At 39.7% G+C, this 26,713-nt stretch overlaps 1 protein-coding gene across 1 annotated transcript in view; it reads left to right on the forward strand.

Annotated features, from left to right (window-relative positions):
* Positions 1-26,713, forward strand: part of NEB (nebulin) — a 224,786-nt gene that overhangs the window by 184,968 nt on the left and 13,105 nt on the right. Inside the window, 24 exon segments of the mRNA XM_019456312.2 lie at positions 1,964-2,068; positions 3,692-3,796; positions 4,196-4,300; positions 4,966-5,070; positions 5,160-5,270; positions 5,979-6,089; positions 6,333-6,434; positions 6,544-6,648; positions 7,300-7,410; positions 8,151-8,255; positions 8,794-8,898; positions 10,284-10,388; positions 11,631-11,741; positions 12,167-12,277; positions 13,353-13,466; positions 14,205-14,309; positions 17,407-17,511; positions 18,055-18,159; positions 18,816-18,908; positions 20,158-20,250; positions 22,686-22,778; positions 23,270-23,362; positions 24,345-24,437; positions 26,166-26,258. Coding sequence (XP_019311857.2) covers positions 1,964-2,068; positions 3,692-3,796; positions 4,196-4,300; positions 4,966-5,070; positions 5,160-5,270; positions 5,979-6,089; positions 6,333-6,434; positions 6,544-6,648; positions 7,300-7,410; positions 8,151-8,255; positions 8,794-8,898; positions 10,284-10,388; positions 11,631-11,741; positions 12,167-12,277; positions 13,353-13,466; positions 14,205-14,309; positions 17,407-17,511; positions 18,055-18,159; positions 18,816-18,908; positions 20,158-20,250; positions 22,686-22,778; positions 23,270-23,362; positions 24,345-24,437; positions 26,166-26,258 — 2,484 coding nt within the window.

Here is a 26,713-nt window from a genome sequence, read left to right on the forward strand (position 1 = left end):
TTTCTAGTTATCTATTCCTGTGTAGCAATCATCCTAAAATTCAGTGGCTTGAAACAAGAATCATCTTTTTTTGCTCATGATTCTGTGAACTAATTGGGCACAGATGAGTGGACCCTCTCCATCATGTGCTGTTGGCAGGCAGCTGAAGCCCAGGTGGGCCAGGACATCTAGGATGGCTCACTCACATAGCTGGCAGCTGAGGATGGCTATGGGCTAAGAGCTGAACTGTTGCATAGACAGGAACCCTTGTATGTGTCCTTTCCATGTGGTTTGTACATGTCAAAGCACAGTAGAAGGGTTCCAAGAGCCTGGGATAGAAACTTCCAGACCAGGTAAGGGCTACTCTTAGAATTGACAGAGTCACTTTCACCATATTTTGCTAGGCAAGGTGCATATCCAGATTCAAGGGATGAAGAGATAAGTGCCACCTTGGATGAACAAATGGCAAGATCACATTGCAGAGAAACATGGAGGGGGTGCCGGTAGGGGTTGTGGCATTGTTGAGGCCATTTTGAAAAACGCAGTGTGCCATAAACGCAGTGTGCTATTAATGTTCTGTAAGCTTTATCTTGACCCAGAAGAACAAGGTAACCATTAAATTCTAACACTCTGAATTTGAGGAGAAATTGTATTAATAAATTTTCAGATATGTAGCTAGATTCTGTGGTTGAAGGCTATCTCCCTTTTAGTTTAAAAAATAGATTAAAATTTTTAAAGAACTCCATGGCTATATGGGCACAAGAAAGAATAGTAAAGACAACTGTAGAATAGCTCATCCCTACCCCAAAACCTTGACTATGGCTGGTGCACAGGAATTCTTTGGTAGGTAAATAAATGTGTTCACACTGCTGACCCGGAGTTGCCGTGAAAAATGTTAATTACGTCCAGTGCACTGTTTATGAAGGCAGAAATGTATAGAACATTTTAAAAATGTTTTTTATGTGAAACTAAGTTTTGGCACTTCAAACATGAACATCACTGGTTCATAAACACCTATCAGATCCTCTGTGTGGAGCCGTCCATTCCCTCTAACTGTAGAAAAACGAAGCATTTCTGTATCCATTCCCTCAAACTTTCTGATTATAACAATAACCAGAGATATGAAAAATGTGGATTTTTCCCTAAAAATACTGATTTACTAGGTCTATGGCAAAGTGGCAGACGATCGTGATTTATATCACGAATCATATGATATAAGGGACTTCCTTAGAACAGTTTGACTTCAGGCTGAACACTAAAACCCAAAGTCCTCTGCAACAAGTAGTGGGAAGACCCCGAGGGTGTCCCAGAGCCTGGATTTAAGAGGAGCAGAAGTGGGTGAAGCTAGAAACGCCAGGCCCAGGATGGGCAAGTACCTGTTGAGCCCACAGAGTCTAAGCTTTCCCGTTCTCTCTCTCCCATCCAAACCCACACACGCCCAACTTGCTAGATGTGGCTCTGGCAATTATGGTAGTGGACAGCACCCATCAGTTCCTTCGTTTTTCAAAACCTGGTGCACAATCTTTGTCCTCAAGGGGTTCAACTTAATGGAAGAATAGACTGGTAAGCACATAATTACAACACAATGAGGTAACAGCCAGAAGTGTGGGGGCACAGAAGGAGGGCAAGACTAACAACATCTGGGTAAGCTAGTGGGGGGATTTTCTCTTCCATCAGCAGTTTTCAAGATGTGCTGAACTCAGGACTTTCTGATTTGGGGAAAGGAAAACACACATGGCCCTTTCAGCCAAGCTTAGGGGACATAAATCCTACAGTGACCCTGGTGAGCATACTCCATCTATTCTGGGGAGCTAGTTTTAAGACCTGAGACAGGAATGTGCATGGCTACATTCTTTCTTCACAACAGGTTATTCTGTCTTAAGAAGCATTATGTATTACAGTCGTGGTTTTAATTTTTTGTCATTTTTTTAAAATGCTTAGGTCACCAAAAAAATTAACATTGTCACTGTGTTTCCTCCCACAGCTGAAATACAAAGAAGTTTACCAAAGAAATAAGTCCAACTGCACCATTGTGCCAGATGCTGTTCATATCAAAGCAGCCAAGGATGCCTACAAGGTCAACACCAATGTAAGTTCCAGAAACTTCCCTAAGTCTAATGAGGGATTTATCAGCTTCTGCAGGACACATGACCTCCTTTTACATCTCTTCAGGTGACTGAGCTATAATGAGTCTGGATCAAGAGTTAGGCCCCAGCAGCGTGATTAATGATGCTGGAATCTAAATGCTGCCTTTGGTTGTCACAAAGGAGACGGGGAAGAGCACAGGTGGCCTAACCCTGTACAACAGATGGCACGCCCCTCAGCCTGTGTGCTAGGTGGCTGAAGAATAGGAGATTTTATTCTGAAATAAGTGTTTCAGCATCTTTCATTCCCTCCACCCTCTGTATCCTCCTTCTGCCTTGAATCCTAGAACCTGCTTCTTCTGGAAAACACATGCACACCCACGCATGCATGCGCAAACACACACACACGTGCACGCACACACACACACATTTCAATTACTTGAGGCTGTCAGAGGTTGGCCTAGGCCTTTCTCCTTTTCAGATCTCCCTGCACGGATTCCTTACTTTTTTTGTGGTGGGACATCTTAAAGCCTCAACCACAGAAACATTTTTTTGTGCATTTAGAGGAGTATTGACTTTTAAAAGATATATAGATGGTTAAATAATGAAACCGTAATAACTCAATGAATGCCCACTAGTGCCAGAGGGAACATATATTTATCAGGGTCAGCGGACACCTTTAGGGGCTGGCAGGTATTGTAGGTGTCCCGAGGTTGGATTGAGCGATAGGTAGCAGGATGGGTGTGTGAAAAAGCAAATGCAGTAAAATGTACATTGTAGAATCCAGGCATGTATGGATGGGTGGGTATTCTCTCAGATTCTTGCAGCTCTGTTGTATATTTGAAAAATTTCATAATAACATGGGGGGGGAACTTCATAGAATAGCACCAAAAGCAACCCTGTCAAAAGCATGCAGATTTTATTATGTGCAAAAGGTACCTTGACTAAAAAGAAAAAGAGTGAGGAAAGAAATGTGCCTGACAGTGAGGGCTCTTCCAAGGAAAAATTAAATTATGTAGCACCTGTACCTCAGATTTGTCCCCAGGCCACCAGCTGCTGAGCTCAGGTGAAAGTCTAGCAAGTGTGCAAGTGTCTCCAAAGCCAGTCTCTGCAGATTCGAGTCCCAGCTTTGCCATTTACTAGCTGCCTCCCCTTGGGCAGGTTGTTTAGCCCTCTCCTCGGTTCTTCAGCTGTCAATTTCATGCGGTTGTTATAAAGATTAAAATGAGTTCATAGTTATGAAGCACTTAGAAGAGTGCCTGGAATGAAATAAATACTATAAGTTTAATAATTAAAAAGACAATTAAGCCTGAGTTTAGCTAGAAATTAACGGCACTTGACTCTGAAGATGATAAAGCTGCACTGGCAGATAGATTTAGGATTATTTCACCTGGAGGCCTTTAAAATTTTTAGCCCCTATTTTGAGACCAAATGGTCCCACAAGATGACCTTTTAAATGGCTGACTAGTTGTATAAATTGTACAGAAATGTTAATTGGGGCTCTCTCTTGCATAAAGAACAGTGATAATGTTGTCTGTTGAAATGCAAGAGGAGTCCCTCTGTGCCACATGCGGTTATGAATTCAGTCCACTGACCAAAATGATTGATTTCCATCTTGTTATAAACAGCTGGACTACAAGAAACTGTATGAGGCCAACAAAGCCCACTGGAGGTGGACCCCTGACCGACCAGACTTCATCCAGGCAGCCAAGTCATCCCTGCAGCAGAGCGATGTGAGATGGGAGAGAGGGTTGGGCTCTATGACACGCCTGAGGCAGAAAAAATGAAAGACTACTCATAATAGCCACTGTTGCGGGTGTCAGCCTAGTTCACTTGAGATCCAGTAAGGATGGGGGGAGGGGCAGTGTGAGGGGTGGAAGGCAAGTACAGGAAGCAGAGCCGCTGCCGTGGAGCCTGGTCTCCTGCAGGTGGGGTTGGAAACTGGGGGTGAGCAGGCTGGGAGGGCTTGGTCCTGGCCACGGGGCTGGAGAGGGGGAGCCCAGCACGCAGTGAGGGGCCAGGAAGCCTCTGCCCCCATTCCAGCAGCAAGTCGTCATAGTGCCCTTCAAAGGAGGATCCCTTACAAATTTAATCAAATGCCCGCTTCTTCCTCTGCCTTTCTTCTGTTTCAGTTTGAATATAAGCTGGACCGAGAGTTCCTCAAGGGTTGCAAGCTCTCTGTCACTGATGATAAAGACATGGTCTTGGCCCTGAGGAATTCTATAATAGAAAGTGATGTAAGTATCCGGTGCCTTCCATGATGGCTCACCTCACTCGGGGCTGTCCTCTGTGGCACAGTCTCCAGCCACACCCAAGGAACGACAGAGAAGGCTGCTGGTGTAGGAGCTCAGGCTTGAGTCCTGAAATACGACCCTGCCCCTTGAACACCAGCCACATGGCGGAGTAGGGCCACAGCAGGGGAAACCATTAAATCCAGGTGTTCATTCTTGTTTTATACTGCACCATGAGATAATTCACACAGCAAGAATTGGGAACTGAAGTTCTGGCTGGATTCTATGCAGAAACATTCATTTTTGTGTGATCATATTCTTCCTCTGCTGCTGTTTCCTCATCTGTAAAGGAGAAACAGTAATGCCTCCCAGGCTTCAGGGTGCAGATCACATGACATATTTGAAAGTCCTTTGAACTAAGGCGAGGTGTATAAAGAAAGATTCATCATGAAATCCATTTTGATTGTTATTGAAGCCTCAACTTGCAAGAGAGAAAGAACATCTCTTTTGTACATTTTCCAAGATTTCCAAACATCGAATCTTTTATTGAGTTTAATGTTCATCCTGTGTCAGTGGTGCTGTTTTCCCAGCTCTGTCTAGTGATTTGGGGACTGAATAAATATATACAGGACACCCAGACTAACTAAAGAAATATTTTTTCACCCCTGTAGCTGAAATACAAAGAGAAACATGTCAAGGAAAGAGGAACCTGCCATGCTGTGCCTGACACTCCTCAGATCCTCCTGGCAAAGACTGTTAGCAATCTGGTGTCTGAGGTAATCCTCTAGCAACCATATGCTCTCCTTCCATCTTGGGCTAACGCCCCAAGCAGACACTCTAACAAGCTCTCTGTGGATTCCCTCAGAACAAGTACAAGGACCACGTCAAGAAGCACTTGGCCCAGGGCTCATACACAACACTGCCAGAGACCAGGGATACTATTCACGTCAAGGAAGTGACCAAGAATGTCAGTGATGTAAGTGACCAGCCCCACAACTCTTGGCACAGCAATACCACTTTACCGTAGAACCCAGGGAAATCGGCACAAGCTGCCTTTTTGCTTACAAGGGCTTTCCTTTATGTCGCTTCACCCTTACCATCGATGCCCATTTGTGAATTTTCAATTCTGCTTCAAAGGGGGACTTGATATTTATTAGGTTTCCAATTATGGCAACTAGAGAAAATGTGGGTTTTACCACAGGGCATGTTATCTGCAGGATAAGATGTTAGTAACCCAGCGTTAATAAAAGGTGGAAGCATTGCTGATTAAGAGTGGCCTCTCTTGTCATTAAACTGCTCAACAATTTTAGAGAAGTAAAATCACTACTTTGTATCTCCGTAATCTCTGCCCACCTTGTCCTTATCAGTGATGCTTTAATAATCATGGTATTATGTTTTTAAAGCCCTTTATGGTTCCATGTATTTTTCCCAGATAGAAATGGCAAATGAAAGAACTTAATTGGCTTGTAGTCAATTCTCCAAAGATTGCTATGTGTTTCCAGTGTTGGGTTCCAGGACAGAAATGACCGGGAAGAGCTAGAATATGGATCAGAGATCCAGGTTCCACACTGAGGCCAAAATAGCAAGCCACAGATTTTCCTGGAGGTCTTCTCACAGTTCCTCAAGTAAATCAGTTCTGTTCCCAGACTCCTCTGCTCACATAAATAATTCTGTCTTTATTTAGACAAATTACAAAAAGAAGTTTGTCAAGGAGAAAGGGAAATCCAACTACTCCATCATGCTGGAGCCCCCAGAGGTGAAACATGCTATGGAAGTGGCCAAGAAGCAGAGTAATGTAAGTCCCCCTACCCCTCTATACTCTCAGGGGTTCTGTTGAGCCGGTGGATCCTAAATTGGAGCATATTGAGCTGTTTCCTGTGAGTGGTAGCCCTACTTTCTCTGTCTGGTAGTTTAAAAAATACGGTAGCTTAAAAAATTGGCTTGGTTTTAATAAAAAGTTTCCTTGTGCTTAATGAGGACTTTTTCAAAGATAGCGTATCTCCCAAGTGAGTAAACACTCTTTTTTCTCCAAACAAAGGTTGCTTACAAAAAAGATGCCAAGGAAAACCTGCATTACACCACAGTGGCCGATCGGCCGGACATCAAGAAGGCCACGCAGGCAGCCAAACAGGCCAGTGAGGTAAGGGTGTGGTTAAAATGTACCTGCTCCCCAGAGGTCACCGCCACCAAGTAGTACAAGGCACCCACCCCCTAGAATGTATTGCCCATCTTGGTTTTCTTTGATTCAGGTGGAGTACAGAGCCAAGCACCGTAAGGAAGGCAGCCATGGGTTAAGCATGCTTGGTCGCCCAGACATTGAAATGGCCAAGAAGGCAGCCAAGCTGAGCAGCCAGGTAATACAGATGGGCGAGTGGCAGCTCTCATGTGAAAAACCTGTGGGAGGAAGTTGTTCCCAGAATGAAAGTGCAATAGTAGCAACAAAAGAGATCCTCAGTCTTTGATAAAAGTGCTGAGCTTGGAAAAGTGGTATCATGAAGGCGTACCAAGGACCTTCTCTCTCCTTTCTGTCGAACATCTCAGGCCTTTCTCATTCCCCACTTTTCCACTTGTGGGTGTGTCTAGATGTTTGTGTGCTTAACTGTCTTCATGGAAGAGAAACATCGATTGTGAGGGCCTTACTGGCACCTCTCCTCAGGTAGTAAGATTACATCCCAAGGGTGGGATTCATACTTGGGTCAACTGTGGGAACTTAACAGGCACGAGTAATGACATTTGAACTTCTAGAACCCACCCGGATGCAGCCACCTTTATTCTTTCATTCAGCATCCGTATATTTCATGACTGGGCTAAGACCTAGGGGATGAACGGATGAACATAACTATTAGCTATGCTTTTCTTTACGCTTCCAAGTGTCCTATTCGGATAACAAGTTGTATGATCACTTTACATAGGACATGTTCTTTTGTATTTATATTTCGTCTGTTTCTTAGTTTTCAAAATAATTGATGTTCAGAAATAATTTGGAGTTTTGCACTTCCTGTTAGGTTAAATACCGAGAAAATTTCAACAAAGAGAAGGGCAAAACACCAAAATACAATCCAAAAGACAGCCAGCTCTACAAAGTCATGAAAGATGCTAACAATCTGGCAAGTGAGGTATGTGTGTGTGTTTTTTTAATTGTGGTAAAATATATAACATGAAATTTGCCATTTTAAATATTTTCAGATGTACAATTGACGGACGCCTATCTGGCTCAGTCAGAAAAGCATATGACTCTTGGATCTCAGGGTCATGAGTTCAAGCCCCACGCTGGGTGTAGAGATTACTTAAATGAATACACACACACACACACACACACACACACACACACACAGGATGTATAATTGAGTCCATTGACTATATTCACAGTGTTGTCCACATACCACCGTTCTCTCCATCACCCCAAACAAATTCTACGACCATTAAGCAATAATTCTCCATTCCTCTCTCCCCCTAGGCCCCTGGTAATCTCTATAAATCTCTTTTCTGTCTCTATGAATTTGCCTATTAGAGAATTTTATATGAGTGGAATCATACAATATTTGTCTTTTTTTGTCTGGCTTATGTCACTTACCATGTTTTCTAGGTTCCTCCATGACATAGCATTTGTCAGAACTGAAGTTCTTCCTATGACTAAATAATAATCCCCTTGTATGTATACACCACATTTTACTTCCCCATCTGTTGATGGACGCTTGAGTTGTTGCCACTGTTTAGCTACTGTGAACTAGGGGTGTTATTTTCATCACCATCTCCAGCACTTGTTTCAGGATATGGGATATCGTAGCATGGCTTCCATTAGTACTGTTTTCCATTTCCTATTTATGTGATTTCTTTCTTTCCCCTGGACTTGCAGGTTAAATATAAGGCTGACCTGAAGAAACTTCACAAACCTGTGACTGATATGAAGGAATCTCTGATAATGAATCACGTGCTGAATACGAGTCAGCTTGCCAGTTCTGTAAGCTCAGCCATTTGCTACAGAAACAGCATGTTTCACCCATTTGTGGCTGAATTCCTTTGCTGAACTCACACACATCTTCTCTGCTCCTGAGATGCTAGCTTTAGAAAACTCTTCTGTTGTTTCAATGCATTCTTCCAAATTAAACATTATCCATTCTCCACTGACTGTAACATCTCTCAGAATATAAAAATGCTTTTATTCTTCAAGTATTTAAACTTTTATTTCCCAATTAACTAAGCCCTTCCCTCCTTCTAAGGACATGGAATTATGGTTTGGAATAATTTCTTTCACTTTTCACTTTTAAAACCTACTTTGAATAAGCCATATAACCAATGTATTTACCATCCTGTATTAACTGGCAGTACAGAATGTGGATCTTCCTCCTTTAAAAGGTTTTCGTAACCGCCCACTTACTGTTTGCTGGTTTTAATTTGGTCTTGATGCTGCTGCTGTGTAAATGTCTAACCTAAAGAGGAAAAACAGAAATGCTGAGCAGTTTTTCTCTCAATGTGCCTTTATGCCACCTTCCCCTCAGTACCAGTACAAGAAGAATTATGAGAAGAGTAAAGGCCACTACCACACAATACCAGATAATCTGGAGCAGCTTCATCTAAAGGAGGCCACAGAATTACAGAGTATAGTAAGTCAATCAAGACCGCCTTCTGTCCTGATGCTCGTTCAGCCATAGTGTCAAAAATGTTCATGGATTCCCCCTCAGAATGGTAGTTACAGTTTTAATAACCATTGCTGGAGAAAACTGCCCAATGATATAAGGGGGCTTGGAATTTAGCGGCGTTTTGAAACAAAACTTTATGTTCTAAATAAGAGCATCGACGTGTATTGGAGACACGGTGCCGGTGTATGCAATGTGTGTTATTCAGATTACTGACAGGGGCTGGAAGCATGCGTATTATGTTACAAGGGGGACAGACCCCTCACACCAACCCCACTGTGCCCTCACAAGTCTACACCCCCACTAAGGATGTAAGCCTTACAATGATGATAGAGAGCCTTGGGAGGATTTTGAGCAGAGAAGTGACCTGATCAGATATACCACCGAAATATCTGAGGGTATTTAAGAAATTGCAAAATTTGTAAAATAAAGTTTCTCAAAAGAAAGGACTCAGAGAAGAAGTTTGTTGTCACACGACTTCCTATATCACAAATTATTTAGGTTAGCATTATTTAGGTTTCTTGTTGGGCATTCACAAAGAGGGCTAAATTACTGGAAGTGTCTTCGTGTCATCTGGGAAGCAGCCCGCATCCCCAGCTTTCTACTTTGAGCAAGATTGCTGAGACTGAGCATTGCCATTAAGATGCTCTGTGAACAAGGGCCTCTGTCTCTCTGACTTTCAATTTCTGAATATCTATGGGCTGCCCCCACTCCTAATCACATGTAATGAGGATGAGAACATTGTATTTGTAAAATAGCTCAGAGGGGTCTTTTGTGAAGGTCAAATTTATTAAGTCATCCAACATGTAAAGTAGTTTTCATTTCTATATGAATTTATATTGACTGCATTGAATATGTGACCAGTTATGATCGACCCAGTTATTGACATATAAATAAAGTTGTGTGTGTTAGCTATCAAATTAGGACCCCAGGTCTCTGATAAAAGTCCTTACGAAAGAAAATCTAGAGATATTTCTCAGAAATATGGTTAGATGCTATGGTTAAAATGTTCACATCTACACATACCAGATCTTGTCCAACCTTCATCTATGGGTGGCTTTCCCCATGCATTTCCTTCCTCAACATTTCTTCTCTCAGCTGATTCTTCTGCAGTGATTCTTTCGTCTCCTTGGATTGAACATAAATCCTATTATGCCTTGCAGACAGTAATGGTATTTTCTCCCAGGCAATAACAAAAAGTACTAGATCTGAAACACTACAGGAACCTGTTTTGGGTGGCAATGAGGTGCCACTCAGGTGGACTAATGTATCAGTTACAAACTATCCCTAAACTGGCCTCTGTCTGTGAATTGATCAGAGGAGTTATATCTAATAAGGCTTTTCATCACTAGGTGAAATACAAAGAAAAGTATGAAAAGGAACGAGGAAAGCCCATGTTGGACTTTGAAACACCAACGTACATCACCGCCAAAGAGTCTCAACAGATGCAAAGTGGGGTAAGTTCTACAAAAACACACCACACAGCAAACATACATCAAGCTGTTAAAAACAAACTCTGCCCTCAAATGTGTCCAGCCTTCTGTTATCCAAAAGTTGTAGATGACGGAAATTTTACTGACATGTGGTCACTAAAATTTTTCCATCTCAGAAATCTTATGATTCGGTTATAACAAATATTCTGAATAGTAAACATTTATTGTATATGTTTTATTTCAACTCTCATTTCCATAGCCTTAGAGCATAGCAAACTACTCCTAACTCTGAAACAAATTATATTGAATGTAATATGAATTTTTCTTTGACAAATGAAGAGTTTCCCTCTGCACAGACCCACCATTGGCTTTGGATTGCTCTTGTCTTAATAGGAAACCCCAACCAAACAAAAGATTAGTAATCAAGATGTTTATCAAAACAGCAAAAGCCAAGATGCCATATTTCCTATTTTAGAAATGTAACCGGAAGCATCTAAAAAAATTGTTTTTTTTTCCTTTTTAACCAATAGCAGAGAAGAATGGAATCTTATTTTGAATGTTAGGAAGTCTGTTTTCACTGGGAAACAGACTTATTTTGGATTGCATTTTACCTCTCCCCCCATGGGGCATATCTCCAACTATAAAGATAAATCGTTGTTAATAAAGTAGCATTTTACAGAGCTTTCTGGTATATAGAAGGCCAAATAATCAAAAGTTAAACATAGTTTCATATGATTAGTGAATGTGGGCAAAGGGTTTGTGGGAGTTCCTTGTACTAGTCTTGCACCTTTTCTGTAAATTTAAAATCCTATCAAAATTAAAAAGGCCAAATTTGCATTTGGTGCCCTCAGGCTCTTCTTCCTCTGCATTGTTATCTTCCCGTCACTTACTTCTAGTTCCAGAAGTAAAATCTTTTGTTGCCTGGGGAGAGATGACAATGGATTCAGAGTCTGATGGCGCTTGTGACCTTCTGCTGTCCTGCCCTATTGTGAAGCAGGGAGTGGGGCCGCCTGAGTCACAGCGTTTGACAAGTGAACAAGGAGCCCAACAGGGCTTTTCAATAGCTGAGTCTCTTTTGCTGTAGACAAAGAATTTCCAGAATAATCAGACTCATTTCAAACGTGTGACTGTTAGCAAAACTATGATCCAGTTAAAAGGCCATACATAGAAGGTCAATGTTATAATCTTTTTTTCTTCCTAGGTTTGAGAAATAAGTTGTGATAAAGATTCTTTTTTTAATTTGTGTTTCCTTCCTACTCACATTAGAAAGAATATAGGAAAGATTATGAAGAGTCCATTAAAGGCAGAAACCTGACGGGCCTGGAGGTCACGCCAGCTTTATTACATGTCAAATATGCAACCAAAATAGCCAGCGAGGTAGTGCCCACTTGGTCTTTTCTTTCCCTGTTGATCCCAATAATTGCACTAATGACACTCATCAATGTTCCTTCTAGCAAGTTCATCACTACCTAACTTTCGCGGGTTTCCAGTTGGGTTCACATGTGTTTGGTATTACCATCTAATCTATTACCCACGTTAATACTTCTCATTTTTTAATTGAATACCTAATAAAATATGCTTACCTTAGCATCCTGTTAATGTCTAGTTTCTTATCTGATATTTAGTATTAACCGATGAAGCTTATACCCTGCCTTTATGCATATCTTTAATCACTAAACTGTAACTATCTAAAATTGGAAGGGTATTTTTTCTTTTTTTCTTTTTTTTTTTTTTGGCTCTTTATTTAAGAGGAACAATCCAGGTTTTCTTGTCAGTGATGTTGCTTTTATTTTGTGATATAGAAAGAATACAGGAAAGATCTAGAGGAAAGCATCCGTGGGAAGGGTCTCAGTGAAATGGAAGACACACCTGACATGCTAAGAGCAAAGAACGCCACTCAAATCCTCAATGAGGTAGGCCCACAGCCAACTGCATGCATATAATTAACAAAGCATCTTCTTCCTCCAAGCCAAGTTACCCTGAAAAAGGAAGAGAGAAAAAGAGAGTTTTGAATTTCAAATTCCATATCTAACATGGTTATTAACCATTAAATAAGTGATATCTCAATTTCTGATGAGTTGATATTATAAGTTTGTATCTAGTGGCTATCATAATCTATTTACCTATTTGATAGATAAATGGATAGACAGATAGATCTATTTGATTTAACCACAATCCATTTGGTGAGCTGGTTTAAAAAATTTTTTTTTTAATGTTTATTTATTCCTGAGACACAGACAGAGCATGAGTGGGGGAGGGGCAGCGAGAGAGGGAGACACAGAATCAGAAGCAGGCTCCAGGCTCTGAGCTGTCAGCACAGAGCCTGACGCTGGGCTCGAACTCACAAACCGTGAGATCATGACCTGAGCTGAAGTCAGTTGCTCAACTGACTGAGCCACCCAGGCACCCACAGTGAGCTTGTTTAAATTAAAATACCATATTGGAGTGTTGGGCACCTAGGTTCAAAACTAGTTATGTAGCAGACCAAATTTAAAATTTTTTTTATACTTTGGTTGTCTTTTTATTTATTTAGTTTTGAGAGAGAGAGTGTGTGTGTGTGCAAGCGAGGGAGGGGTAAAGGGAGAGGGAAAGAGAGGGTCCCAAGCAGGCTCCATGCTCAGCACAGAGCCCAACATGGGGTTCGACCTCATGACTGAGATTATGACCTGAGCTGAAATCAAGAGTCCGATGCTTAACTGACTAAGCCCCCCAGGTGCCCCTGTACTTCGATTTTCTAAGTAGAGAATGCTAAAAGTGTTTAAAAGGAAGGCTTCCATGTTGATGTGAGTAGAATAGTTTCCTATTCTATTCCTGCTTCCTATTCTATTCCTATTCTGGGTTTCTGTGGTCACTATTGCCTCTGACCACATGGAATGGTGAAGGTGAACACTAGTAACAGAAATGGTATATTATGTGGATTTATTTTCATGCTATACATTTACTACCTAGTCGTGAAAGTTAGGTAACTGTTTTTTAATGCTACTACAGAAAGAATATAAGAGAGACTTGGAGCTGGAAGTCAAAGGAAGAGGTCTGAATGCCATGGCCAATGAAACTCCCGACTTCATGAGGGCCAGGAATGCTACTGATATTGCCAGTCAGGTCAGTGTCATTATTTCAGGTCAATCTTGAAAAAAAAAAAAAAGTTGTGATTACAACAACACATATTGTCCTTCTATTATCTGACTTGGTCAATAACAGTCATATGTATATAGTGGCATTTTTAAACATCTGCCTGGTAGAATCCATTCTAATATAAGAATCAGAAACCCTATGCCAGGCCTGCAAAGGGGTTGTCTGTCTTTCTGAGTCTATAACCACAGAAGACATTCAGAGCAAAGGGTAGAACTTGGGGAACTTGGAGCTAGGGCAGATTCTGACATCTTGGTTATATTTGTTCATCAATTCACCCCCCATTCAGCACGAAGAATTCCTTGTTTAGACTATTTTGGGAGTTCTTTCTTTTCCTCCTTTCAAGACCTAAATTTAAACGTAGTTTTTAGACATCTCACATTGTCTTTTGCTTATTTGTCCTGCTCCCAGCTCTTCTATATGTAAACAATCCATGCCTTACTATGTGTTGATCATCTTGCTCCTTTCCCATTACTTCTTACCTCCCCAGCCCCTGTGCCAAATTACATAGTAAGTCTTTCAATAGCTAGGACTCAACCTTTCTGACTCTCTCTTTCATACAAAGCTATAAACACAATAGGAAAAAATATCGAATCTCAAATGAATGAATCCTTTTGGAAAAGAAATATTGACCACCTCGTAATGAAACAAAATCAACAAACATGTACATTGTAAACATTTACCCAATTTTGGGGTGCTCTGTTGCAGATTAAGTATAAGCAATCAGCAGAAATGGAAAAAGCCAATTTCACTTCTGTGGTTGATACTCCAGAGATCATTCATGCCCAGCAAGTCAAGAACCTTTCAAGCCAGGTAAGGACATTCATTGGAATATCACTCATAGACCCCAGGTGTGAGGAACAAAAAAGTCTTTCCATGAATACCTAAGCAGCCTCTTTCAAAACACAGTTTTGCCCAACAAAAGAGAAGTTGAGATTGCTGTATCCAAATTAAAATAGATTATGGGAGGGAACTTTAAGGTGCTGACAAACTCTTACATGGTACCACCCATGTTAATGAATCAGTATTTTAACAAGTAAAATCTCCTATAATGTAGATGTAAAATTTATGTGCAAATCTGGAAGAAACAAAGTAGACAGTCCCTATCTGGATTATCAGTCTCCTTAACCAGATTGAAATAGGTCATCAACACCAACCATGCAATCTAACCCCAATTCTTCCCATGAGAGATAACTATCTTCCCACAAACAGAAATGAAGGGAAGTAGAAGTTCTTTTATAGACCAGGATATACCCTCATTTGCTTTCATTTTCAGTGATATCAGGGATCTGCAATTTGTTTAAGAACCTACAAGGTAGAATTTTTGCTTGTCTTCTGAGCAGTGAGTTATAAAGCTGTGGTGACCTGACTAGGCTATGCATTATAAACACCTGAGAATATAATTTTCCTAGTCCCACCCTGGAATTTTAAAGCTACTAAGCCTGATGTAGGCCCTGGAAATCTGTTTTTATTTGTTTGTTTCTTTTCAGTCGTCACAGGTGATCTCTCAATGGCCAATTGCGTCAGGGAAATTATGGATTTAAATCCTATACTATCAACATATAATTTTATATCATAAAATTAGACATGAAAAATCGTTATCACTAGAGAATTGTTTATTTAAGAAATAGATATATTCAAATGGGAGAAATAAACCTTTTGTTTTGGGGATGGGTGGGGAATCATTTTATTAACAAAATTATATGGGCCCCAAACTACCATGTTGTGTTCATTGGGGGAGGTCAGCATTCTTGGGGCTGTGAGAGGCTTGCCAGCTGTATAACCTTGAGCCTTTTGACACTGCTGATCTTTCAAGAAAACCCCAGAGTGCAGGCCTTTTCCAGGGAAGAATTAAATCACTTACTCTGTTCTCCTGGGACTTTCCTCTGCTAGTTCCTCAAGGCATAAAATATGGCCAGACGAGTTACTTCCCTCCCAATTTAAATTAGTATTTACCTTTCAGTGATGTAGTAGTGCTGGTGCTTTCTACAAAATTGCTTCTTGGTTTCCAGTGAAAAGTACATATTTTATAACTTCTAAATCTCATACTTGGGGGTTAATGCAAACAGTCTAAATGGACCCACAAATTCAGGATAATATATTAAATACTTTTTTTTTAATTTTTGTTTTTAATGTTTATTTTTGAGAGAGAGAGAGAGAGAGAGCGCGCGAGCGCGCGAGTGGGGGAGGGGCAGAGAGAGAGAGAGAGAGAGACACAGAATCTGAAGCAGGCTCCAGGCTCTGAGCCATTAGCACAGAGCCTGATGTGGGGCTTCATCCCCCAAACTGTGAGATCATGACCCAAGCTAAAGTCTGGCGCTCAGCTGACTGAGCCACCCAGGTGCCCCATATACTAAATACTTCCTAATGCCAGGGATCTGGGACTCTTGCCTCTCACAACACCCCTAAGTTCCAAATACAAACTGATCACCCCTCTTAGTGACCATCACTAGCTTGGCCAAGCAGTTAAGGCAGCTTTTGCTCAATGTTAAGAAAATAAGAGGAAAAGAAAAGGGTACCTGGGTGGCTCAGTCTGTCGAGTGCCCGACCTCGGCTTAGGTCATGATCTCACGGTTTGTGGGTTTGAGACCCACATCCGGCTCTGTGTTGACAGCTCAGAACCTGGAGCCTGCTTCGGATTCTGTATCTCCCTCTCTCTGTGCCCCTCCCCTGCTCGCTGGCACTCTAACTCTCAAAAATGAATACACGTTAAAAAAATAAAAGAAAGGAAAAGAAAAAAGAAGGACTGGTCTTACCCCTTTCCCAGAAGAAAGAAAACTCTTTGCCTTACATTTGTGTAACTAAGAAAATTCATTCAGGTTACTTTTTCCTGAACTGGGAATGTGACGAACTGTTCTTTCCTTCCAGAAATCTTTGTTTTAACTGGCTTCCTGTTAAAAATCTAAACTGAAATCTCTTATTGACTGAAACAGCTATCATCTTTGAAATTAAATCTTTCAACATATAAATGTAATTCATAATGTGTGTGTAGTACAAGTTAGATGAGAGAGCTGTACAAAGAATAGTTTTATCCCCTTGCAAAAGTAGCTAGCCTTTCTGCCACACCCAAACTTCCCTGAAAAGTGGGAGAAACTGGAGCTAAACAAAGCTGGAGAGAAAAGTGAAAGGACTTAGTGACAAGCAATAAAAGAAAAATCTGGTTCTCAGGCAGAGTATGTGTTCTGCTGCAGAGATTAACCAAAGTGAGTCAGTTCTGTTGCAGGGACTGACTGTATAGGTATCTGGCAGAAGAGCAGACCTGTGGGCACAGTGTCCAACCAAAGGCTCGGCAGGGGCAGGAAAGCCTGAGAGAGGTGAAGGCCAGCTCAGAGCCTTGGCCAGTCAGTTGGTCGTAATGCTGTTTAGCAGAGCCCCCAGTGCTGCAGCATCAGAGCCACATTCTGGAAGTACCTGCTGGTCCTGCCTGCCTGGTGCATCCTGTGGCCAGGAACCCCAGCCACACATCAGCTCAGCAAAAATCTCCTTGTCACCAGCTAAGGCCAGCTTTACAGAGGCCTGTTGATGGCTCCTAACCCTCCTGCTTTTCTCTCCCTGCCTGTGGAAGTCCGGCTCCTGGCTGGTTCCCTATCCAGTTCACAGTAGGCACCCCATTGCCAGGAGCCTGGTTGTCCCCTTCCTCGGTGGGCCAGCCAGCGAGGGCCTCCTTCTGCCATCTTTGCCGTGACAGTGGGTCTTACTGAATGCCCAGCCTCAGCTCTCCCAGAAAGAAAAGGCATGGCACTCACTGACCAGAGAGGGCCGTGCTTTAGAACAACCTAATATCCAGGAATAGTCAAAAACCTACAAAGGACTTTCCTTCTGCTGACTGAGCAGGAAGGGCAGTTTTAGGTCCCATTGGCCCATATTCCTGTGGTGTTCTCCATCCTTATTTCTTGGAATCTATTCTCAGAAAAAGTACAAGGAAGATGCAGAGAAGTGCATGTCCTATTATGAGACTGTTTTGGACACTCCAGAGATGCAGAGAGTCCGGGAGAACCAAAAGAACTTCAGCCTTGTAAGTTTTTATTGAATCTAAGACCCAGCCCACTGATCCCTGGGATAAGGCCGGCACTGTGGATGCCTCTGGGCCTACACACTTGGGCCATCCCCCTGCAGTGGGCCTGTGCGGTGGCCCTTTACAACTCCCACCAGTGGCCCAGGAACTGTGTGCTCCATTCTGCTCCGGGATTACCTGATATTTCAGTACCAAATCATAACGTGAAAGACCCACCTGCTACTGTGTTAGTAGCTTCTTGCCACTGCATGTGAACTGTCTCCATCTTCCATTCGTGCTGACATTGGTCTTTTTCAAAATCGATTCAGGAAGGGATGCATTTTTAAGAAACTTAATTTGATACTTTACAAATTTTAGCGTCTTTAAAATTTTTTTATATAAAATTCTTATTAAAGAATTTCCCTTTGGCTATCGGACCATGATTATTGTGGCATACATATTTTTTTTTAATTTGGATTTTAACTTCCTTTACACAATATAGACAATTTAAAATATATTTTAAGATGTTGAGATCTTAACAAGATGTTTACTCTTTCTTCATAGCTCCAATACCAGTGTGACCTTAAAAACAGTAAAGGAAAAATTACAGTTGTTCAAGACACGCCAGAAATACTGCGTGTTAAAGAAAATCAAAAGAATTTCAGCTCGGTATATTTACTATTTATTTTCCATTTAATGCTAACCGAATAATTCCATTCTCCTCTGTAGAAATATGCTAGCCTCTTGTTGATTCAGACAATTAACATCTAACCTCCCCAGTTAATACCAGCGGTTATTTGATCGAATTTCCCATACTTTGCTCTAAAAACATCACGCCGGGGACCATTAGAAATAACAACTTAAATCTGCTAACACAGTAACTTTTCTTTCTTCCTAATTTTTTTAATCCCAGAGGAGTAACGTGTGTTGTCTTGTTCCATGAAGATAGATTTCTTTTTGACATTGTGATTTCTTTTGTTCTCCTTCCCCAGAATAACTGACTTCACACTTCTTTAACGGATTTTGTGTTTCATATGGGAGGGTTTTCTTTAAATCAACATTTTTCTGGTTTTTCTCATCCTGTGTTAATACAGTACGGTAATCTTAAAAGAGCTCTCAAGATCTGGAAAGTTATCCGTGTTGTATATATGGTAGGAGTTACTGATGCTGATGCAGATGTCAGATCGTCAGATACTCCGGTACCTTGCTAAGGACATTCTCTAGGGTCTTTTGTTTTCACAGAAGCCATGTTTCCTAGTCTTCCTCCAGGAATCGCTGGGCTTTCTTTTCCTCTGTGTAACATTGTCCTGATTGTGAATGGCCAGGTTTTATATAAAGAGGATGTCTCTCCGGGAACGGCAATCGGAAAGACCCCTGAGATGATGAGAGTGAAGCAAACACAGGACCACATTAGCTCGGTAAGGACGCCTCCATGAACTCACCTGCAGTGTCTTCTGCCTCCCTTTGATAATTTACTTTGAGGGCTGAGCTGCCCTCAGAACCTTTGTCGCCAGGAGCTGCTGGAATGGGTGCCTGTGCTGAGCACCGTCACACAGTCAGTGCGGTGTTGAGCAGGTGTCATGAGGGGAGGTTATGTGTAGGAGATGGAGAGGCTGGTATCAGAGCAAACCAGAGCTAGATGCTGGTTCAAGACGTAAAAACAGATTTTAGTCTGGACTGTTAAAATAGGAGAAAGAGATCAGAGTATAGAACTGGGCTCAATTTCAAACACTGCAAGGAAAGCTAAGAATTTATGGGGCACCTGGGTGGCTCAGTCAGTTGAGCGCCCAACTTTGGCTCAGGTCATGATCTGGTGGTTGACGAGTTCGAGCCTCACGTCAGACTCTGTGCTGACAGCTCAGAGCCTGGAGCCTGCTTCGAATTCTGTGTCTCCTCTCTGCCCCTCCCCTGCTCGTGCTCTGTCTCTCTCTGTCTCAAAACTAAATAAACATTAAAAAAAAATTTTTTTTTTAAAAAGAAAAGGATTTATAATTGGGGGTGGGAGCAGGGCAGGGGGGTAAGGAGGCAGAGGGAGGACAGAAACTTAGAGAAAATGTCAGGGGTAGGGAGGGTTCTGGCTGAACCTACCTAACCAGATTCTTGCTGGCAGCAGGCGAGGGGGACCAGACTTTGCCTAGTGGGCTAAGGAATTTGGTCAGATAACAAGAGTGATGAGATACCAAGGGTAGGGGGATTCTGGCTAAAGGATTCTTGCTAAATTTGGGCAAATACAGAGACAGACTTGGAAGTCCAAAAGTTGAGGCCTGATTGGAAAGAGGAATCAGAGGACCCTGACTAAAGTTTGGTCTAGGAGAGACTTTTTGTCATTTGTAAGAAAAGAGAATATGTTAAAGTAAAAAAATCAACCTTCCTAGATATATACATGTGAATATATCTGTCCTGGCCAAATGAACTATTGGGCATAAGAACATCGGAGTGCACGGAAAGATGAGGGGCTACAGTCTAAGTAAGGACTCCTCCTTCACCCCACCATTAATTGATAGGAAAGAGATCAAGTGTCCTTGTCCATAATTGTTCTCCGACCCAGCATCAGATTGGGTCCCCGTCCACACTAAGTGTAGAGTTTGTATTATTTAAATTGTGACTTTACAAACTGCAGAGCTACTAACCAAACACATGCACATGTTCCCATTTTTATATCTGCAGGTGAAGTATAAGGAAACCATTGGACAAGGAACGCCAATCCCTGACCTGCCTGAAGTAAAACGTGTCAAGGAGACACAGAAGCATATTAGCTCGGTAATGGCCCGTGTGTTGGGCATGTATTTGTGCAACCAGCCACCTCCCAATTGCTACCTACCTTTCTGCCATCCCTTCTTCCTCCTACCAAGGGCTTCCCATGCCTTGAGGAGGGTGTGAATTTCCCTCCCTCCATCCTAGATTAGAAACTTCTGTCTTCACATAATTAAGGAGCAGAAGGGACTTGGCTTCTTGATTAATCATCATGCCTGCAGTTTCTAAAGTAAAAAGTTCCAGCAGTAATAAGATTATCAGAATGATTTCAAGTGAGTTAAAAGATATCAATATAAAAATACAAAATATTACATATATATAATTGCATATATATTGTATTATATATATAATTATATATAATTTTATATAAAAATATAAAAATATAAAAATATATAAATATATATTTATATATATAAATATATATTTTTATATATATAAATATTTATTTATATATATTATATATATTTATATATGTATTTATATTATATATATAAATATTTATATATATAATATAATATATATAATATAATATAATATATAATATATATTATATAATAATATAATGTATATATAATATATATATTTATATATAAATATTTATATATATTTATATTATATATATTTATATTATATATATTATATATATATTTATAAATATATATTTATATATTTTTATATATATATAAATATATAAAAATATATATATATAAAATTATATATATAAGATTTTGTGTTACTCTTATATATATCTTTGCGTGAGTATGCACCTCAGGTTATTCTCCCCCATCCAGGAAAACTCTAGGTAGACTTGTGAAGTCTATGCAGCCTTCTCCTCTCCCTTTCAAGATCTCTTGCCCTGTATCGTCTGCTGTCTTGCAAATGCATTGTGTCTCTAAGGTGCCAGCTGTCATTTATCTACCCACAATGACATATAGTGAGCATGTTCTGTATAGGAATTTCAGGCACCTGTGCATAGTGTCTATCTGTGGGGGAAGGGTGTGAGGGATGGGGGTGGTCCCTCACACCTGAAATAATCAGGTTAAGCATATGTTTCTCCTGACCTCTATCAGGCTAGCCTAGCCTCTCCTCCCCACCTCCCAACACTGTGTGCACGTACACACGCGTGCACAAAAACGCTCACTCCCTCAGCTTTCCCATCTGTAAGCAGATTCTAAGCAAAAGCTGGCTACTAGCAAGAGACACTGTGGAGCTTGGGAAATAGTTGATGGCCAATAAAAGGTGACGACCTTGGTCTTATAGGTTCTGCTGGTCTCTGGAGGACTGAACTCTCATTGCCATTAGGAGACCCTTGATATCTCTCTTGCAAACTGCTCATATTCTTTAGACCTCACTCCCTTTTCACTCTTTGCTTATACTCTGGCTTCCTTATGGTACAAATTTCAATCCAGATTTTTGTGACCACCAGTCGAAGAAAACTCCTTTAGTCACTTTTGATTACAACTTCCTGTCTTTCTCTGGTTACGTTTTGTTCTGTTGTCCATGACCAGGTCTGCTGCCTTGCTGGGTAAAGAAACACAAGTTTGTCTAACACGGTAGATTTTTAAAGATCCCTAAAAGTTTCTCAGCAAAACAAAGATATCACCACTAGTCTGTCAGTGATTTTCAGAATTAATCTGTGACACAAACTCCCACGTTGTTCATGTTGACCCCACCCATGCTCAACTACACCATAGGATATATTTATTTAAAAAGAATTCATTCATTTCTTTAGGCTGACAATTCTTAACATTAATCAAGAGGGAAGAAGGTAAAGAAGGAGGCCAGAGGCTCAAGAAGTTCCTTGCTCTTTTCATTAAAATTTACAGACCTTTGATATGACCCCTAAAAAATAGGGACATCCCTCAGTTTGAAAACTAGTAATTTACATGATCCAACAGTCATCAGTAGAAATTTCAAGGGAAGAATTCCTAAAAAACACACTGTTTAAATCTTGTCATATTAAGGGCACCTACAGACTAGGTGCCGCCTAGGAATTTTTAGTAGAAAACACAAAACAAAATTCTCAATAAACCTGAAAGAATAGTGTGTCACATGATTATAAGATTTTAAACCACATAACCTATGTATTAAGTACAAATCTACCGTGGGCCTACTGATACTAAATGTCATGAAATGGTTAGATTTTTCTCATTGTTGAATTTATTACCACTTTTTAATGAATTTTAGGACTGTATTAAGTGTTGACTATAGAAAATGTGTACTAAATTACACATTTGTGTGTAAAGTAGTCTTCAAGGTAGTAAAATTACTACTTTTGAAGAGGGAACATAAAATTTTGTGGAGTTTCTTTTGCTTATCCCTTGAGTGTCTTATCTGAAAGCAGATTGTTTTTAGGGGTTTCCACCACACAGCCCACACATGTGGCTATAATCTAAAGGATTCATGGTCATTTTACCTTTTTGGCTAATTATCTCCTACAGGTTATGTACAAAGAAAACCTGGGAACAGGCATTCCAACCCCTGTCACTCCAGAGATTGAGAGAGTCAAACGCAATCAAGAGAACTTTAGCTCGGTATTTACAAATATATCAAATAAGAAACTCTATTTCCCCATTTAAAAATTTACCAGAATAACCCATTATCCTTTTTTTTTTTTTTTTTAAAGTAACATCTTAACACTCCTGTGTGTGCGTGTGCGTGTTATTACCTGACCAAAACCATCTGGACTTAAACATAGTGACTCACTTTTCTGATGGTACTTTAACATTTTTAGTGACTGACAAGTATGGATACTTAGGTCTGAATTACCGTATGGAGAATTAACACCAGATCCCTCATCATTATACTCATTTCCTATAACCAATGTACTTTTTCATCCCCAGAATTAGCATGGTAGACTTCATCATTAAAGTGGTGAAGAAAAAGGAAAAGCATTATCCTTACTAAATTAATTACTCACCAAAAGATTCCCTCTTCACACCAACTCCCTGCCCCTGATTTTCTCCCTTCCTTAATCTTTGTGCCTGTTTTGAATGTCTTTTGGGTGCTTTCTTGTATCTCACAGGTTTTGTACAAAGAAAATTTGGGGAAAGGAACCCCAACACCTATCACTCCAGAGATGGAGAGAGTCAAACGCAATCAAGAGAACTTTAGCTCGGTATTTCTTAGGGGCATAAATAAAATCCCTTAATTCTTATTTAAAATAATATTTTTAACACATTACAAACATATGATTTTTCTCCCTGTAAAATTACTAAATTCATATAATGAAAATAATGATACCAAATATTACCTCAGTTTTCAACCCAAATCTAATTTAGTAGTTACTTGAGTTCTGGTGTGAAATTTTTAACTGTTTTCCCTAAAACATAACTATTGGTCACTTCCTTAAAAACCCATAATATTCAGTGTTCTGTGTTTTTCCCCTCTCAAATCCTCCTTTAATAACAATAAGTGTTTCTAACTGTTGTGGCATAAGTCAAAAGTAAAAATCTAACATCCTTTCAAAAGGTCAGTGTTAATTAGAATTTTATTTGTGCTTATTTTGGCTCTGTTTGATGTTATTTTTTTGTGTTTGTAGCCTTTTGTAGAAGAATGTGACTCTTAATATTTCCATTCATGAGACGACAGAACAATTTACAGTAACTCAGAAATGTGGCTCAGTTAGTTTGTGTACCACATCAGATATAAATGAGGTTTACTTTGGAATAGCTTAAGGACCATTGAAAGCTAATGTTTATTTAGCTTCTAATACTTATTAATATTTATTTTATTTCCCCCAACCTCTCTCTCTCTCTTGTTCCCTATTTTAGCATTACCAACAACTCATTATGGATATTAATTTCAATGAACTTGAACACTATTTGATCAGGCCTAATACCTCTGTCTTTGAGAGAAGACCTATATTAGTGACTCCTGCCTGCAGCCTGGCAGCTGTGTCTCTATTAATGCCACTTAGAGACAGACATCCTACTGTGTGTGACGAAATGTCAAAGTGATTGGTTCTATTTCTTAAAGTTGGTCAGGCCTATTTCATGCCATTATGAAAATAAACAAAAATACTTTTAAAGACTAATTTGAAGGTTAATTACCTAAAAGATGGGTCCATGCTGATGTGATTGTTGGTTTTGTGCACACAGATTTTGTACAAAGAGAACTTGAGCAAGGGGACCCCCCTTCCTGTCACTCCTGAGATGGAGCGAGTCAAACGCAATCAAGAAAACTTTAGCTCGGTATTCAGGAGAAAGCTCCTTTAATTCCATATTTTAAAAATAATAACAACTTTCTATAAAACAAACTTCTCACTATTAGTCCCTTTAAAATAATGAGTTTAACATTTTTTAATATCATCAACTGGATCCTGTTTTCACGTCTTTTACTTACCATTTGATTCTAACATTTTATACCTTCTATAATAGTCCCTTAAAACTTTTAATTGGTTCCTTTCCTTCTTTTTTCAACTTTTATGTTGCCACTGGGACTTTTGAAGTTCCTTGATATCCAAAAAACCCAAACACCATAGCTCTTATTTACTCAGAACTCTTGTTATTTGATGCTTCTGGGTTAGCAGAAGTCCTAGACATAGGACTTGAGACCACATGCAGAACTAGTGGCTCTTGCTTGGGAGCAGTGGTTACTTTAACCTAGATCCTATCTGGATAAACACAGGACAGAAAAAGAAAGTAGCTCACTGTTGGAACCCAAAGCAATCTTATCTTGATACTTGTGCTGAACAAGCTATTCCATGAATACAGATCCAGACCTTCTGATTTTTTTTTAATATACAAATCAAATCATAAATGTATATTTAATGTTATTTTTTCTTGTATTAATGCTATTGAAAAATTCCATAATACTCAGTCTGTGAAACTGCTATATAAGGATCCTAACAGTCACTTATGCCTGAGATAGAAAATCAAATATCAACGGGAAAATTTAGCTGGATTTTTTTTGGGGGGAGCAGGTTTGATCCAAAGTGGCTTTTATTGTCAGTTTAAATATTTTCAGAAAGTTTTATTCTTCCACATAATTAGATCAGTAACTTTCTTTGGTCCCACTGTCTTTTGGTTTTGTTTTCCTTTGTTTTTAATTACTATTCACTAACAACCTTTTGATTTTGTTAAATTGTCAATGTAAATTAATGTTACCTTTGGAATGTTATAGTCATTATTTTCCCTGTGGGGGGATGACGATGATGATGATGATGATGATGATGATGATGATGATGATAATGATTTCTTCTTTTAGAAGAATTAAGGTTTGCATTAATTTTCAAAACTATATTTTAATTATTTTCTTCTACGTTAGAGTAAGTATACTGTTTATATCTGAGATCGTAATGATCCTGACAGTACTGGGCAATTTTTTTTTCCTACGTAACCATTGTGTTCATTTTTACACAGGTTGCATTTAGGCAAAATTGTCTGGTGGTGCATAGAGCTTTCAAGATTCTGTGTGAAATAAATAGTACTATGTATTAAAACATTACCTTTCTGACTTGGCCACCTCCACAATTTGAATTTACTCAACAAAGACCAATTTTGCTATATTGCATAAATTTGGCCTGGGGATTTAAATATCTATTATTCTGCAAAATAGATGTTCTATGTAGGTAAAATAGGTATTTGTCAATCTAATTAAAAAATAATTTTTCTATTGTACACTAAGCACTTTAGTGCCTTTATGAAATTATTTGTAATTTTTTCCTTAATTCCCAACACAGGAAACAATCAGTATAATATGAGTTGATATTGAGTTGAATACCAAATACACTGGCACGTTAGCTAAGGAAATATGGAGCGTGTTCTCATCCAGATCTGTATTTGAAGAGCTAGGTTGACTTGGTGAATTTGTCTTTCCTGTTTGGTGTCTGTAGTCTCGTACGAGGGTCCCTACAGGACAGATGAAAGGGCTGTTTTGACTGCTTTTGCTTTTTCTGGATGCTCTCTTGTGTCATACAGGTGTTGTATAAAGAAAACCTCGGGAAAGGGATCCCAATTCCCATCACTCCAGAGATGGAGAGAGTCAAACACAATCAAGAAAACTTTAGTTCGGTATTTAAAAGAAAAAAAAATCCCTTTAACTATTTTTAAACCAAAAATTAATGGCTATAATTTTAATCTAATCAGCTTATCCCAATAAAAACTTTGACATGTCTTGTTCACAACTTAATGCTGCCATTTCCTATGAATCCATTTCCCCATTTTGGTTAAGTATTAATATAATCATTTGACTTATAAAACAAAAAAGTGTTCAGTATTCTATCCCAGGCTTTAAAAACATAACCTTCTCAGTGTCTAAGCACCCACATTTATCCTGCTTTGGCAAATCTGATCTGAATGTAAAGCTTATAAAAATTTATTTAGCAAAGATCAGAATGTTGGTCTCATTTCTGTTCTAACTTTCTCTGCCCCTACTGGTGTTTGTACAGATTTTTTGAAGTTTCCTTTTTTAGAATCTTGTCATTGCTCTCCATTTGCTTTAAAAATAAGTAATTCTCCCAATGTGT

The sequence above is a fragment of the Panthera pardus genome, unplaced genomic scaffold (genome assembly GCF_024362965.1).
Source record: "Panthera pardus isolate Hobbes unplaced genomic scaffold, ASM2436296v1 HiC_scaffold_10, whole genome shotgun sequence".
Classification (NCBI taxonomy): Eukaryota; Metazoa; Chordata; class Mammalia; order Carnivora; family Felidae; genus Panthera; species Panthera pardus.